At 37.2% G+C, this 17,756-nt stretch overlaps 2 protein-coding genes across 2 annotated transcripts in view; one reads left to right on the top strand and one right to left on the bottom strand.

The window, feature by feature from the left end:
* The first annotated feature begins 634 nt into the window (after positions 1-634).
* On the top strand, positions 635-16,084 carry EIF3M (eukaryotic translation initiation factor 3, subunit M). Its single transcript, XM_009697623.1, has 11 exons — positions 635-760; positions 1,284-1,416; positions 2,822-2,960; positions 3,405-3,528; positions 4,072-4,166; positions 9,430-9,513; positions 10,839-10,938; positions 11,367-11,448; positions 14,616-14,759; positions 15,321-15,381; positions 15,809-16,084. Exons 1-11 carry the CDS (start codon positions 635-637, stop codon positions 15,927-15,929), a joined length of 1,209 nt encoding a protein of 402 aa, XP_009695925.1. The 3' UTR covers positions 15,930-16,084.
* Positions 16,085-16,854: 770 nt separating this feature from the next.
* Positions 16,855-17,756, bottom strand: part of CCDC73 (coiled-coil domain containing 73) — a gene marked incomplete at its 5' end in the record, with an annotated part of 47,180 nt that continues 46,278 nt past the window's right edge. Inside the window, one exon of the mRNA XM_009697622.1 lies at positions 16,855-17,061. Within this exon, the coding sequence (XP_009695924.1) occupies positions 16,855-17,061 (207 nt within the window). The remainder of the gene's footprint in view (positions 17,062-17,756) is intronic.

Below are 17,756 nucleotides of genomic sequence, written 5' to 3'. Positions count from 1 at the left end.
ACGGGGGCGCGCGTACCTGTCCTGCCGAAGGCCGCTGCGCTCGCCGCGGGCCCCGCGTAGCTCTCCGTAAACTTGTTCGGGCTGTTTCCTAGGCAGATGTAACAGGCGAATTAAAGAAACTGGAAACTGAAAGATAAGTCTGCGTTTGCAGTTTCCTCTTCAAAGTTCTTCACCTCCCTTTGTTTTCATCTCTCCTCAGCAGTACCTTTTTTTCGGGAGGGGAAAACTAGTCCAGATGCGGGCTGGAGCATTACTTACGCAGCTTGGTTTTGCAGGATTCGCATACCACAGGCGTGGGAACTGTGCGTTTTGTCTTGGAGCTACTTCTTTGTTTTGTTTTTGAATTTTAGGGTTTGTTGTTCCCAGTGTCTTTTAAATGGTGCATCTATACACACTTGGAAATCTACAAGAAATGCATACGCAACTACTAGCCTTCAGTCCAGTTTTTGCTTACCATGATGTCTAGTAAGTCGCCACCAAGTAGTTAGTCTGAAACATCTTCAGTACAGCAAAGAGTCCTAGAGCATTTAGCTGTGTCTTGTGGTACCATAATGATTTGACGTTGAACTTGATGTAAATTACACCTGGTGTGACAGTAGCATCCTGGTCAGAGTTCTGCTGTGCTGAAAGTTGTATGGCCTCATACCGATTGTTTCTGAACGGTTACGGTTCTGCTGCTGAAACCGTGGATTGTGAAGTTAATGCATACGGTTGTCACGAGGAAAGGTATTTTCTTAGTGTAAGTTTAAATCTTAACAAGGTAAGGCAGGTCACAGCATTGTATTGGGAACTGTCTTTAACTTGTGTGAAGACTGTTAAGTTCTGCCTTCTCTAAAGTGGTTTTGTTTATACTCTTTTCTGGTGAATGGTTTTATTGTTTTGCCTGAAGTTGTCAAAGGGCATAAAAGATAATAAAAATTCATAAGAAGAAAGTATCTTTGTCATAAAAACTTACTAGACGTGCTGCCTTCTAACCAGTTGTAAGTGACATGCTCATACTGTGAGAAAACTCAACAGTTGTGTGATCTATTCGGTTACTGGCAAAGCCACCATAGCATATGCAGCATCTTACCCTGAGTTGGTGCTTGGGTTGTACATTAAAGTGAAGGACAGGGAATGTTGTAGGATACAGGGTGGTAGGGAGAAGTGAGAGGAAGTGTGAGTGAGTGGTGGCGGCAGAGGAATGGTTGCAAAACAAAAATCTGTAAGAAATTTAATTACTTTGACTTTGCTGCTCGCAAAACAACTGTTTTGTTTTGTGTGTGTTGTCTTTTTTTTTTAAGGCTGCAGAACTTCGAGCTTACCTGAAATCCAAAGGAGCAGAAATCTCTGAAGAAAACGCCGAAGGTGGACTTCATGTGGACTTGGCGCAGATTATTGAAGTTTGTGATGTTTGCCTGAAAGAGGATGACAAAGGTTTGCATCTTTAAGTCTTGCTGGTTTTGCTAAACATATCGCTATCAATGCTTTCAAACAGTTAACAGTTGGCAGAATTTAGAGGTATGTTGCGTGGCCTGCATGTTAACACATGCATCTTTATAAAACTGGAAGTGCTTATTTCCATCATTGCTGTGTAAAATTTGCATGTACTCTATTCCTCCAAACATCCAGCGCCCTTTGAACAAGTCGGAAATTGAGCTTGACTGTGCTTGTTATGAGGGCATAATGAGTTGTATGTAAAGCAGGTTTTCTGTCTGAATAAAAAGTATGATAAAAATAAGACTTACCGTCAATCAATAGAGGTGATGCTGCAGATCAGGAAAAGTTAAAGTAAAAACAAAAATTAGGACCAGGTATCTGTAAGTAGAAGTTTTAAGGCCTAAACATTAATTGATTAGTATTGTCTGAAAACACTAGGATTTTCAGTAATCAGTAACTCTTTTCAAGGTAGGGCTGTAGATGCTTAGAAACTGCAGTAATGTGTTTTAAGGATACTGATAATGCGGCAGTAGCCTTAAATGATCTGTCTGTGCCTGTACCAATATAGAAATTCCATATAGAACTTTTACATGTAAAAAATCAATTGCTAATGTGAGTAATATGTGTTGTTTGAAAGAATGCGTGGTTCATCTAAGAAGGAGTACTTAAGTTTATTTTTCATGTTACCTTTTACTGTAGGCAAATGAGTATGAAATATGAAGTGAAAATGAAGCTTATTGCTCTGCTGTTTGATGTTCAGATGTCATTATGGGGAATAAATAGTATTTTCCATATGTAATGAATTTTGTTCTTATCCTTTGTGTAACTGGTATTTGGGCAGACTGTGAAAAGAAAACCGAAAACCTGTCTGGTCCTGTTTGGAAAGGATGGAACACCATGCTTAAAACAGGAGCTGGGGAGGCTTTTGAATATACTTTGTTCTTGCGGGAATTTTCCTTGTGATCTGGGTATCCCTTGTGCTCCTGGTGAAATGCCGTACTGTACTTGAGCAGTAGGTGTTAGTATTCTCACTATAGAACCGTGGGGCAGTTTTCTGGATGTGCAGGAGGAAGTTACTGGTGTTTTTAAGACCAAACCCTGAAGTTCCTCTGACTTCTCTTATGTGTGAACAGAGAATTTAGAGCAAGCGTGATATCAAATACCAAATTCTTTTTTGACCTCAGAGTGGTAATTCTTGCTTTACGTGGTGAAACACCACACGAGCTAAATCTCTGGTACATATTGATGAATATCCAGATTGGTTATCTTGGCATTTTCTCTCTTTTACAGTTCTTGCCGATGCAAACTAATCATTCATAGCAGAAGTAACTCTCCAGCACTAAATAGCTACTGCTGATTGCTGCCTGCAGTTTTAAACAGCTGCATGTTTTGTTTTGCACAGATGTTGAGAGCGTGATGAACAGTGTAGTCTCTTTGCTTCTTATCCTGGAACCTGACAAACAGGAAGCACTGATTGAAAGCCTGTGTGAGAAGTTAGTAAAATTTCGGGAAGGAGAGCGCCCATCTCTTAGATTGCAGCTGTAAGTATTATACAGAGGAAAGTGAGACAATGGTATCTCGCAGGAGATATACGGTATATAATGGTGTATCAAAGGATATAATGGTATATTGAAGGATTATCTTGTGTGTCTTTAAATCAAAGTGTGAGGTGTCTATCAAGATATGTCTTTCCATTGCAGGAAGCACTCTTTTTTTACATTCTTTTTTCCCCTATTGTAAAATAGACGTGCCAATATACTTTCTTTGTTTGGGTATTACAAAATTAAAATGCAGTTTTCAGCTTCTTTGCTGGAAACAGTTACAAAACTGGAAACTGTTACAATTCATCGCGGAGGACAGGTGCCACCAGGTGCTTTGAGGTGCTTTGTGTGTACCAGCACGCATGTTAATAGAAACATTTATGTGCATTCCAGTAATGTTTTTTGAAACCTCTTTAACTCGGTTGTTCATTGTTTGTGGTTTAGACTGAGCAATCTCTTCCATGGTATGGACAAGAACACTCCTGTGAGATACACAGTGTACTGCAGCCTTCTTAAAGTGGCTTCGTCATGTGGTGCCATCCAGTACGTTCCAACTGAACTAGATCAGGTAACTAATGTGGTGCTTCAGGTTTTGGCCTTTGTATTAACTGTGTTGCATCTCACTAAATATTAGTAAGAGTTGATACGGACTGTCTCTGTTATAAATTGCCAGAGCCTAGTGAGATAAGAAATGCAGAATACAGAATTTCTTACCTTTTAAAAGTCTGTCTACAGAATCTAAATCAAGTTGCCATTTATTTTCCATTTCTGATGCTAAACGTAGTTAGATGTATCTGCCTGATTTGTGTCATAGTAATGAAGTGAGAAGCTTTGATCGGGAGTGAGGCATCAAGTTCTTGTCCCTTGGTCTCGAATCAGAATGTATTAGAATCACTGATCCTTATTTAGGAAGTAACATGGAGAGCACAGACTTCTGGCTTCTCATGGGAAAACTTCCAGGTTCTGCATGGGGAGCCTGAGAGTCAGAGAACCCAAAGGAGAAATCTCTGTGCAAGATCTTTTCAATCCTTTTCTGCTTGAGAGAAAATGAGAAATATTTTCAGTTTTAGTCTTTTCCCCCATGCTTCTTTTTCACTTCTATTCTACCTAGGTCCGAAAATGGATTTCTGACTGGAATCTCGGCACAGAGAAAAAGCATACTCTTCTGAGACTGCTGTATGATGTCCTAGTAGACTGCAAAAAAAGGTATACAGGACAAGTAATAGATACTAGATAACTGTATTTTAAGTCGATGTATTGTAAGTGATCTTTGGGAAAGTATTTCTCACAGCACTTTTAAAATCAATCTGTACTGATAAATCAATCCAAATACACCTGGATTTTTTTCTTTTTATGTTTTTAAGCACTCTTAGATTAAGCCAGCGTTTCCAAGAAAATTATAATAGTGGATTAACTGCAAACTGCAGGGTCCCAGAATAAAACTATTCCTTTCTGTAAATATTAATCTGTGAGCATTGTAGCATTATGCCAAGTTCATTATTTAGTTACACTTTTGACATTTTAGTGCATGGTAGTGCTATCTCTTACTTAATGATGTTGGGAGGCTTATCAATCACAGTTAACAGAATCAGTCTTTTAATGTAAACATTACCTTTAGGACAGAGCTCTCCACTAGTCATGGAAATTAATGTCCACAGAATACCTGCTTGGCCATTTTAAATTATTATCCTGGATCATAGGAAGCATCTTTGATCTAACAAACTTGGCAAACCAGTGTCTTCTGGCATGTAAAGTAATCCTGTGTGTATCGTGCCTGTAAATTAATGTAGGTCTTAACTGAGAGCTGTCATCAGTTTATCTTACAGATGTGATATGGTGTATTGACTGTGTTGGCTGGGGCCATAGAGGTGGGCTGGTATCCAGGAGTAGTTTCAGCATGTAGTCCCACAACCATTGCAGCCCATCTAAACTGTCCCTGCTGTAGTTTGGGATGGGGCAGCGGGGTGGTGGGGTTGCTTCCCCCTGCCCTTCCCTTTCCCACTGTTTTCTGAGTTAGTTTTCCAAATTTGTTTTCATAGTGAGGCAGCATCAGGACTTCTACACCGCTGACTTACACTGGTAGAACTGCATGTGCGTTTCCTATATTTGCATAACTTTGTACTGTTGCAGAAGGAAGCAGTTCTGTTCTGTACCCCCCATTCCTGTCCTGTTCCCTCCAGCTACCAGTACCTCTGTGTGTGTGTGCTCGTGTGGGCATTTGTGCAACTGCACGGTGGATTGGACTGGGGAGGTGGCCTTGCCAGGGGTTAAAAAAGGCAAGTGTGGAGCTGTCGTAGGAGGCGGAGAGTTTCTTCTGGCAAGAGAGTTAGCTTTTTCTGGCCTGGTGAAATTGTAGCCTGGAAATGCTGCGTCAGCGTAGAAGGATCATTTTTAACTAGCCTCAATTTAGGGATGATTAATTCTTGTGGAGTAGTTACACTGTGAGCTACGATGTTATTGGGAATTCCTGTTCCTGTGACTGAAATGCTTTTGCATTGATAGTACAGTATGACAGATTTCAGATGGTCAAAATAATTTCAGAAATGTTAATTGGAGATCTTATACATGGCTTAGTGCTTACTTTGTTTCAGAAATATTACACTGATACTCTGTAATGCTCCTGCTCTTTTAAACACTTCTCATTCTATTGATTTATTGAGAGGTTTTAACTAGCTTAATACCCATACTTAATAGCTAACTATTTTTAGGTGGTCTTGTTATCAAATCTGTGGATTAAACTTCAGATTTTTGTTTGCAGTGCCACCAGTAAGCTTGCTACCAAATGGTTTTTGCTTACTAATAATAGGTGATATTTTTAAGTTAGGCATTAAAAACTTTCACAAATGCTGTAATATGTTACTCCTGCACTCGGTGTTCTCACCATCTGTTGCAGCAAGCTTTGTACTGAATGGGGCAATTTTTCAGAGCACTTACACTTCTCTCCCAAAAAGAAAGCAAGAAGTGACCCTAGCACCTTTGACCTGGTTCACTCTCCTGGATCAGTGGGCAGTATTTGCAATAGTATGGGAAACTCACAGCAGCATTCCAGCTTTAGCACTCAGGAATGTTGCTGTATCTAGCAGTATGGGAAGATAAGTGGGAACTGAAAAATAAGTAATAAAAATCAGTTACCTCAGTTACCGTGTTGATTTATAATCAAGGAAAAGAATACATTGTTGAAAACAAGTAAGTTTAATTTTTTTAACTTCACTCAATGTGGCAGAAGAGATGGTTTTCCATAGCTAATAGTCTTTTTCCCAATGGATAAGTTGGTAGTGAACAGTTTGGTAGCTCATGAAAAGCAGATCATGCAGATGTTATGTGTGGTTTTCTTTTTCCTGCAGTGATAAGTGAAAGCATGTTTTATCAAATCTTTTCCAGTCACTTTCTGGTTGAAGTTTCTTCTTCTGATGATCAAAATCATCTTGATCTCTTCGAAGAGGGATTTTTCTCTTTCCTATAATCAACTGCAGAAAAACTGGTGGTGGTGGCTGGAAAACAGATGGCTGGTGTGACTTGTTTCTGAGACCTGTATTTGGTAGCTGAACTTTGCAAGAGATTAGTTACTTTCTCTGCTGTTTATGCTTCTTGCCATAAAGGTTCTGCAGTAGAGTTTTATGCCTCAGCTGCTTTAGTCTTCAGCATTTTTCCTAGCTGTGTTGGTATGAAACTGCAAGGTAACACAACCTGTTTTCTTTTCCAGTTATAGATGGAGTTTTACAGGCGTGCGTGGCTTGCATGCACCCAGAGTGCTGCGCTCTGCTGTGAGGCCCTGCCAGGCGCCAGCCTGATGCAGCTTACAGCTGACCTCTGCCATTTACCGGGCAGGATTCAGCGTGGGGTTAGTCCTGCCCAAGTTTACATTCAAACAGGTCTGGCAAGTCTGGTTATGAATACCTGTAGCAAAAAGCTCCGCATGTCAGGCACCTGCAAAATAATTGTTTCATTTAATTGTAGTTCCATTTAATATCATGTAATGCCGAGGGACTTGATTCCAACATCTTACTAAGTCTCTGAATACTGTGTATTTTTTTTTTTTTTCTTTTTACCTACCGTCGCTCTTCAGTTCTCACTGGCTTTTTGTCAAGTTACACATCTAGACTGGCAGCTGCAGCCAAGAGTACTTGTGCAAGCAGTCTTGCTAGGAAAAAAATGTTCACGTTTGCATCTTTGGTGAGATACACATTTAGCAATGAGCTTTGGTAAAATAGTGATCTGTATTACTGCCTTAAACATCCTAATTTATGGTAGTAATCTTGACACTGAATAGAATGAGTAAAATTAAAATGCTTGTTGTATTTGCTGAGGCTCACAAGAATTTAGCACAGAAGGTTTGGGAGTAATTGTCTTGTAGCATTCTGATGTTTCCTAGAAATGTAAGTGAAAGATTCCATAGTTTTCAATTTTTGCTCCTAAGGGAAGGGGGAGGAGAAGAAATCTGTAACACAGTTCTGAAGTGTGTAAGAACAACTACTGAAAGCTTATATTAAATAAGGAGCCTTGTATTGTTAGGTTGAATAGCACATGAGCTGAGCCTCTTTGTTTGAATGTCTGTACAGTGTCAGTCCTGCATTAAACTGGTTCTTTGTCTTCACTGGAATATGTAGTGTTGATAAGATTTCACCAGTGCAAAAATCAGTCTGTCATAGACTGATTTACATGCAAATGGTGCTGTCATATATGAAGCTGTCTAAACTGATTTTTATTTCACTGATACAGAGCTATCAGTTCCTCTACACACCAGTATCAGTTGCCACGACAAAACATAAGCTGACCTCTTTAATGTTGGAGTCCTAAACCAAATGTTTCATTCGAGTTTACATCCCTGAACACAGTTCTGGAATAAGGGCTGGGACCTATAGACAATTTCCCTGCCTTGGGCACGAACTGTCTTCCCTCAATGTACATCCAGATTATATATGATATTGCTTGTTTCCCATGATGTCTTAATTATTTGTACTGTACATCTATGAGATCTGGTAAATTCTCTAGGAGCACAAAACCTCACCCTATAGAGAAGTTGTCAAATAGTAATATTGTGAGATTTAAAATAAATACCCATATAAAGATAGTGTCATTGTACTATAAAAACCTTTCAGACCTGTGCTGCTATATGGGTTAAACCTGTATCACGGCACAGTACGTACTGGGAGCATTGTGTTGGTTTGTTCCTTCCCTGTGCAATTTATGCCATTAACTTAAGTAACTAAAGCAAATTGAAACTTTACTCTTGCACAGGTTTTTTTCTTTTAAGGAAAATTTTGTAGGACTATTAGACCACACGGGGAAATTTGTTGTATCTGGAAATGGGCTACTTTGAAGGAAGAGCTTAGCTTTACGCTATGACTCGCTGTACTCTGGAGAGTAGTATCCCACCTTCCTCCTGTCCACTGAGAAAGTACATCTTAGTAAAGTGGTTGCCAGCCTGTGTATGTGCATGGGAGACTTCTGCAAAGCATGTGCTCGCGTTTCCAAGTTTTGGTTGTGCTCTCACTATTGAGTTTTGGCCATATCTACATCCACACCCTATCTTGTTCAAAGGAAGTAGTAAGACGGCATCCGCAAAATCTGTCCTCTGTATAGGAGAACTGTCACAGCCTTCTATTTTAATAGTTAACAAGAATTCCATGAGAGATAGGAAATAGCTTTTTGTGTGTATACAAAAGCGTATTCAATCTCTATATTTTCTTCTGCAAATTTTGTAAAAAGCATCAGCAGTTGCTAGCCTTGCTAGTGGTAAGAACTGTTATGTGAAAATAAATCACAATCTGTTAAAGTGACACAGTCATGGTCTCAGAGCTGGTTTGCAGTAATGTTGATGACCTGTTGTTTACAAAATAATCTGGGTAGACAAGGCTATAGGTTTACTCAATCTTCATGGAATGAATTGGGTTTTTAAAAGCTGTCTGTCAAAGCAATGTTGGAAGCTGCTTGCTTCATAGCAGCCTAAGCCAATTAATTGCTGGCTGCTTAACTTCGTCAGTAAAATGAGCAGCTCTCACTCTCATTACTAGAAGAGAGAATCTGTGAAAGAAGAAAAGGCAGCTTTTATACAGTCATTTTCCTGACCATAAATATTCTTTAAGATATGCCATTTTACATTTGAAATAAACTTTGCAGCGCTACTTATTCTGCAATGATTAAATCCAGATGTGCATGAGAGGAGCATTCTAGTGAACCACATAAAGCTGTTCCTAGCTCAGAAAGCTTTTTCCATAACCAGCAGGTAATTTATCAATTTAAGAGAATGAAATGAAGGGTGAAGATAAACATTTTGTAGAACAAGAATTGAAAGAATACATCTAGTTAATCTGTTCTCTCCACTAGAATTAGAATGGATCATCTACTTCTTTTTCAAGTGTAATTTAATTTGACCTATAACATCATAATGGAATTATTTAAATATTTGAGTGTCTTGTTTGAACTGCTTTTTCAGGAATCCTAAGATAACTTTATTTTTCTTCTGTAGTGACACTGCAGCAAAAGTAATGGTGGAACTTCTGGGAAGTTACACAGAGGACAATGCTTCCCAGGCTAGAGTCGATGCTCACAGGTAATACTGACTTCCTGGTTTCCATAAAAGCAGCTTTTTCTCAACTGCTAAAGTATGTTGAGCGCCTTACTATTAAGAGCATGGGACAGCCTGGCAGGTAAGAGCCCTGCCACAGCCTCTTTTCTATAGCACGGCTGACTGGATGAAGAGTTTATCTGTGCAGTCTACAGTAGGTGTGATTGTTTCTAGGCATGCAAGTGCACAGGTGTGTTTCTGGTCACTGTTGAGAGAGAGAGATCAGTATTGGGTAAGGACTTCGTTTACATCAACTGTGCAATCAAAATTTAACTTAGCATCCTTTATTTCAGATTTTTTACTTACTGATTGTTTGATTCTCTAACTTTGGGTGTTCTTTTCAAATAGTGCTTTCTGTCAAAAAGAAAATCTTGCTCTCTTTCTACTAAGGATGTGAACTGCACAGAAATAAAGTTACATGTTGGATGAGTGTATTTTCCCCACTGGCCAAAACGAGTAAAAGCTTCTATTTTGACATTCTACCTGTCATGATTCTTCTTAGGAATTACATTTTTAGTAAGTCGTGTAGTTCTGCCAGGTGTGTACAGCAAGTAGTTCTCAAGGAAGTTGTTTATACTTGAGCGTGGAGGAAAATCAGGATGACTCATTTTGAAAATTAAAGTGTCAGTGCATAAATGCAAACTTCATTGACTACCCTACAGCAATTGGACGCCTTTTACATCTGAAAGAAGGTGTCTGCCTCGCGTTCATGCCACTGCTGTGTCTGTGCAGACCGTACGTTCTTCTGGGTGTATGTTATGTGGCAGGGTTGCGGTGTAGGCCCTCAGAGTGAGTGTAGCACTAAGTCTTCTCATGTGCCGCTGTACAAAAGCTTTGATCCAGAGTTCTAGAAACACTTTAGGTCTGTTTATAGTCTGGAGCTGCAACTGATAAATCATAGGCCTTGCAGTGTTTGGTATTGGGGTTTTCTCTGTTTTGTGTCACGTATTCCAAGTATAATTAATCTTCCTAAACAACTTAATTCTATGAAATTTTAGGAGGACAGTAAAAATACCTCTAGGAATGAAGGCTGGGCTGGAAATAAATGCATAGATGGAAACAGTAGGGTGATCTGTAGTCTTACCACCTGGCAAATTTCATTTGTGATACTGGACAAATTACTTAATGCTTTCTGTTCCTTTTTTTTTTCCATCTGTAAAATGAAGATTAAAATTGGAATGTGAGATGTCTTGCATTTAAGAACAGTTGAAAACCCTTGGGTGTTTCCTAGAAAGCAAGGAAGGACAAGTTGTGCTTACCCATGAAAAGGTGTATTGCTGTAAAAATAAGCATTTTCCTTTTCTGATTAGATGTATTGTACGAGCATTGAAGGATCCAAATACCTTTCTCTTTGATCATCTTCTTGCCTTAAAACCAGTCAAATTTTTGGAAGGAGAACTTATTCATGATGTAAGTAACTTTGTTTTTAGCAAGATGGTTTGATATCTGTAGAGTGCCTTGTTTTATTAGTGTCTTTTGCAATACATTAGAATAGTTATCTATGTCAGTAATGTTGAACTGCAATGTACTGTTTCTTTTAATGCTTTTAGGATTAAAAAATCAAAATATTACACGTGAAATGTTTCCCTTTAGAAGTTTCAGAAACGCAGAGTTACAAATCCTGCCCTCGCATGAGTTCTGTAGCAAAACTGCCTTTCAAGTCTGAGAAAAAGAATCAGCACAGATGGCCCTCAGCTATTGACAGAATACAGAATTTTAGCTCTTAACAGTTTATTTTCTGTTCAATACCAATAGTTTATATGTATGTATTTGTCCAGTCTGCAGGGAGGGAAACCTCGATATTTAAACTGTTCTTATATTTGTTTTTCATCTTCTAGCTTTTGACAATTTTTGTAAGTGCTAAACTAGCATCCTATGTCAAGTTTTATCAGAACAACAAAGACTTCATTGACTCCCTTGGTAAGTTTTCAGATCATTACATTTCTGACTATTTACATGGCTTAAGATATGGAAGCCACAAAGTGCTTCAGTTTGAACCCATATGTTGAAGCTAAGGAAATTTAATAGGAATTTTTAAGAATAGATTGGAGTTTGTACACTCTATCCTCTACTAGATCGTAAATGGACCATCTAACTGTTCTACTAGGACAAGGTGTTCTATGGGTTTGGGAGAGAACTGTGGTTTTGCCCGTTTCTTTTCTCTTAAACCTTCTGGGAAGGGAGTTTTAATGCATTGGTACTCCAGGCTAGGCCAGAGAGCACAACTTTATTGAGTAAGCCAGCAGCTTGTATAAATCTCTTACAAGTTTTTTGTGATTAGTAACTTTATAACAGCAAATTTCTGTTATATTCTCCTGAACAGTAAGATAAAACATGCAGATTGTGTGTGTGTGCATGTGCTGATGCATTAGACCTAGCAAGCCACAGTCTGTCCCAGTTAATTTGTTTCATCACATGAAGCAATGTGATGGAATGTTAATGTCAGCACCCTCTTTATTTACACACTGTGGAAAAAAGGAGTAGTAATTAACACTTTGACACTCCCCCGTTGATGTGTAATTGACTGTTTCAAAGGAGCACTGGTTCATAAGCTATTGCATGCATTAAAATTACATTTTTTATATTCCAGCTTTTTAGGACAAGGGTCAGTGACAATGCAGAAATTGCTCAATGATGCAGATTTTTTTATTACTGCATTAAGGTTTTGACATATTGGTAATGAATAAATGTTTCCATAAAAATCAGATTTTTTTTTTTTGTGTAACTTTGATTTTGAAATGGCACTTGAACACTGTCAGAATGTATTTGAGGAAAGGCATAGTTTTGCTAAAACAGAGTTTAGTGCAGCCTTTTAACACATGCATTATTTTGTTTAATGGAGTGTGGTATAATTCTGAGAATAATTACCCTCAAAGCTTTAAAGTGCTGGTACTTTGGGTATTAAAATGATGGAAATATCAATGTGATCTTTTGTGGATAAAATTATCAGGAAGTTTTTGGTAGTTTGTAAATGTGTATCTAGGATAAGCATACTTTTTGTCGTATGTATTTGAACATTAGTTGTGTAGACATCTTATGCTTTTCTTTCTTAGGGGAAAGTGTGTTTTGTATTGTAATTATTATTATGTATTGAAATGGCTTATCGGTTAGTTATTTGTCCACAGAAGTATTGGCTGAAAATGCTGTTATGGCAATGTTTGAATAAATTTGTGGAAGATTAATTACACGTATACGTAGTATTAATTGTGTAATATACAATAGTCATGATTTCTTTTGCTTTGCCTCCCTGTATCCATGTTTACCTTTGTGAATATACAGTATGTGCATTTCCAATACATCTAGGATTCACATAATCTTAATGAAATCCCTAAATATCTGTGTAAGTGTTTTGAAAGACAGCCTTACTTCCAGTTACCTTGATTTCTCACCTGCTTTATGGTGTATTCAGAAAACTCTGAATGTCTTTGAGCAGTGGACAAAGTAGAGATTCTGAGGCAGTGCATACCTGAATGCTAGGAACTCAGTGTGAATGTTTCAGCTATGCCTTTGGAAAACAAGGGCAGTTTGGAATAGAAAACCATACAATTATTAGATGAGGCATTCAAAAATTCTTCAGAACACCTCAGATCTGTTCCCCAAAATAAATAGATTTTTAACCATGTTTTAAAGATATTTTTTTTCTTTTTAAATAACTTGCCAAGATATTGGACTTTAAAGGGTATTAATAATAGGATTTCAGTGACAGTACAGCATCAGCTTTAGTTCTGACCTTTCCTGGATCAGGACCAATTAAAGCTAGTCTAGGAAAGCTGTGCAGTGAAGGCTCCTACAGGTGGCATCAGTTTGTTACAATTTGTGGTTTTATTAATACTGACAACTTAGGCCAGCAGTAGCATTATCTGTGTCAAGTGAATCGCCCTAACATGTCCACATTTAACATGGTATTATCAGCAGTTTTTTTCAGAAAGTTAATCAGCATCTCATTTGCATTTGTTAATTAGGGTTAATGTGTGCTAATTGATTTTTTGATGCTTGTAGAGTTCCATTAAACCCAGTTAGGTATAGTTGCTGGTGCTCCTCATTCGTATGAATTATGGTGATCACATTTTTGTTGAATCAGTGCCAAATAGGGAACCTGCATCATAATTACAGCTAATTAACACAACATGATGTCCTGCACTAATGTGCTTTCCTATTAGTGTATGGATGTTATAAATTCTAAACTTAAATATTTACTGAAGCAATGTGAATGTTTATAATGTCATTCCAAAACAAAATGATTGACATTCATTTTAAAGAAACTTCCACTTAATCTTAGTTAGTACCTCACAGAACTTGGATTAAGAAATGCCTTAGTTCATCTGAATGTCTTAACATTGTTGACTTAGACTTTTTTCAGGAAAACAGTCTCTGATTTAGATGTGCAGGGCCTTGGCTCAATTCCTTGTGTTGTCATTGATACAATCATGTAAAAGATCTAACCTAACTTTTAATATTTGTTCCTCTATTCTCAAAGAGCACTTTTTTTGCCACGCTAGATGCTGTAAGCATACGTGTGACTCATAATGCTTTTTGCTCTGGTATAAACAGTGAATTGGGTGCCAAAACATATTCTTCTAGCACAAAAATGTTATGTTGCTAAACCATTACTGAGAGAGGTTTAATTTTCAAGCAGCTGCATGAGAATGAGCAGTGAGGCTGTAAGAAGGTTTTGACATTACCAGTCATGCATTTTCTATTTGTTGTTGCATTGCTGTTCTTCCAGATGATGCAACTGAAAAATTCACTTGCAACCTCACCACCTGAAATTCTGTTAAGGTGGTATTTTTACTGTTTCAAAAAAAGCGCTGTGCTTCACTTTTTTAGATATTTATTACCTTTGACTGATAACAACTGAGTCTTGATGAATTCACAACAAAAGTAGCTATTTTAGCAAAACACAAGGTAGATGCGGAAATTAATGTTTTACCTCAAAAAAATGTTGATAAGGACAGGTGGAATATTTTCTTGATGTGAAATACATTTTAAATTATTGGAAGCATATATAGTAAAAATAACATGAAAAACAAATTAATGAATTACTGAATTATAATTCATACCCATAAACTATCCACACTTCTACACAGGCTTGTTGCACGAACACAATATGGCAAAAATGAGGCTACTTACGTTCATGGGAATGGCTGTAGAGAATAAAGAAATATCATTTGACACAATGCAACAGGAACTTCAGATTGGAGCTGATGATGTAGAACCATTTGTTATTGATGGTAAGAACTGTAGTACCATACTTTACACAACACTAATGAACAATACCTTTTATAGTCTTCTAAGTTTATGTTAAATATGCAGAAAAATACTGATTTTTAATTTCTGTGTTTGTTACAAGATATAGCTGCAGAACTTCATGCTTAAAGACATGCCTAACTGTTGTCTTTTAAACAGTGTTTTTCTTTTCAGTGACAGAACTGTATTTCACGTAATTCTTTATAGAACTAATTAATTGTTTGCGGGTTTAATTTGTCATCTGGTTTTGTTTGCTGTCATTAAAACAGGATGTGTTTGTAGGGGAGAGAAGTTCATAAAAACTGTACAGGATATTGCTTTAATAGATTGGCACCAAACAATAGGATTCATGCATGACCTTCATCTTGTTACACCATTTTGCTTTTCTGCCTACTAGACTGTTAAAACCAACAGGAAAACAATATTAAGTGAACTACTGTGGGTTTATGTTTATATTGATCTAATTTTGAACAGTTTTCATGCAGTTTAATACCTTTGCGATATCTTTTGAAAATATTGCTCAAAACAGGATTGCTTTTTTGCAGCTGTAAAGACAAAGATGGTATATTGCAAAATAGATCAGACACAGAGGAAAGTAGTTGTCAGGTAAGACTTAATTCTTCATAGCATTTTGCAGAACTTAGTGTGTTCTAATTATTTCACTTACATGTGTAGAATATTTTAACAAGAAGCAAGGTATTGTTCCTATCAGTTGCTGGTAGTTAAATAGTTGCTATTTATCATAATTTTATTAAAGCTCACACTGAATGTGATTAGCTTATTTAATGAAAGAGTCCTATTTTCCAGCACATTTCATTTAATGACCTAATAGTGACAAGAATACTAATGACTGTTGTTGCTTTAAATATTTGGGAAGGCTACAGAATTCTCTTAACTGGTCAAGTGCAGCCCTTTATATAGAGAAAATAAAATTTTTCCTATTCACTTGTGAGAGTAAAGTAATGCTATAAAAGAATTATTAGGTGAACATGACATCTAGTAATCATCTTCCAATTTTGTTTTACTTCTCTAGTCACAGCACGCATCGGACTTTTGGAAAGCAACAATGGCAGCAATTGTATGACACTCTAAACACCTGGAAACAAAATTTGAATCAAGTGAAAAACAGTCTCCTCAGTCTCTCAGACACCTAAAATATTTTTTTTGATGTAGTAATGTCACTATAGATGAAATTTATTCCAAACGTTGACAATTTGTGAATGTTTCCAAAATGTATGCAATTGGTTTAAAGCAGCTAAATATTCTAAATTGCAACACCAAAAAAGCAATAAAACTAACATGGAAAAAGATCTTCTGTTGACTTTCTTACATAATTAGCAACAACAAGTAGTAGCAGTATTGGTTATGCTTCTTTTGTTCTTGTTTAAGTTTACAATATGAGGATCTTTCTTTGCAAGAGGTGTGGGGAGGAAGGGAGGGAGATCAGAAAAAGGATAGTTGTGAGTAATTGTAAAGTAAGAGAACGTTTCCCCTGTACCCTAAGGGAGGAAAAATGTGAACCACTTAGAACTGAAGCTTTATGAAGCAAGATCTGCTGTAAATCATACCTGACGCTTTAGTGTTGAAAGAGACCTTATTGATGCAGAATCAACTACAACAGATATATTTAAATAATTTGGCAGTAAAGGTAAGCAGAAATTTTTTCCTGTTCTTCTGCCACTTAAAACTGCTACAAGTTGTAAATGTTTGTACAAACCTTTGTATTTTGAAACAGTTGCAGCTGATTTTGCTTGAAAACTGAGTAAGCAGTCTGACAGAGAAACCAAATTGAAGTATTTCAGCCAAAAGTTCTGAGGAGCAGGATCAGAGTACTCTTAAGTAGTAATTTTTCTTAATGGATATTAAAACATTAACTTGTGAACTTTTTAGCTTAGGGCAAAAACCCATAGTAACTTGGATTTGCAGATTGTATCCATTTTTTAATATCAATACAGCATATAGACCTTTTTTTAACATGAAAGCACAGTGCATATATGCCATATTCTATAGGAATACCTCTACAAATTTGGTTTATGTAAGTGCCTAAAAACCATGCTTTTTATCTCCTGCCTCTGATCTTCACTGGCTTTCTTCATATTTTCTTTTTCTTGCTGAATGAAGTCCCTCCAAATTCAGAAATTTCTCAATTTCTTCTATTTGGTTTTGTATACTGGAGTTATGAATAGAACATCTGTTGTCATCTCTGAGTGCACTTTCACTTCTTGATGGAGTTACAGTCATATGAGAAGACTTCTGCTCATGCTGTAAAGCAGTAAATCCTTTCACCTGACAGAATACAAACTTAGCAGTTAATAATCCAGTGAAATTCAGGTGCAAACATTCAAACTGTTGGGATTTTGCTGAGCATTAAGCAAGCAAGGAGCTGTGAACAGAAGGGTAAGTCAATTGGAAAAAAATTGGAAAAAATAGGTTTAATTTGAAGTGCTTGCTTCAGCTTTAATTTAGAAAACTCAATAATGACAAATATACTTTTATAAACCAAACCTTAACGTAAGACACGTAAGTACAGAAGAGTATGATTAAAAAAAAAGACAACCTTGTACTAGAATGCAGATTAGCAAAATAAATAGTTTCATTAAACAGTTTAATGTTGCAATTGACATTTCTATTGCTATGCAAGCATTTGATTAACAAAACCCAAAATCATGAGGTTTATGGTGTTAACTCCCTCTCTGCTTCAGTGTATAGATTAGAAAGCAAACATCATTAACTAATGCAAGGTCTGTAATAGGTTGGGGTTTTATGTTAAAGATTTTTTTAAATTACTATTTGATAGATACTTCATATCTATCCAAATCAAACACATGAGGCAACACAGTAGGGAAGCAGTTTTTTGCTTGAATTATGAGTTCTCCACTTGTAATCCAACATTGTGTGGCTGTTGGGGAGGCCGGCAGGCAGCACCAGCCATGTGCCTGAGCTCAGGTGGACAACAAAGCCATGTTACACAGAGCCAGTGT

The sequence above is a fragment of the Cariama cristata genome, unplaced genomic scaffold (assembly GCF_000690535.1).
Source record: "Cariama cristata isolate BGI_N322 unplaced genomic scaffold, ASM69053v1 scaffold42623, whole genome shotgun sequence".
Classification (NCBI taxonomy): domain Eukaryota; kingdom Metazoa; phylum Chordata; class Aves; order Cariamiformes; family Cariamidae; genus Cariama; species Cariama cristata.
The sequence above is the reverse complement of the archived record's forward strand: the minus strand, read 5'-3'. Positions and strand labels throughout refer to the sequence as shown.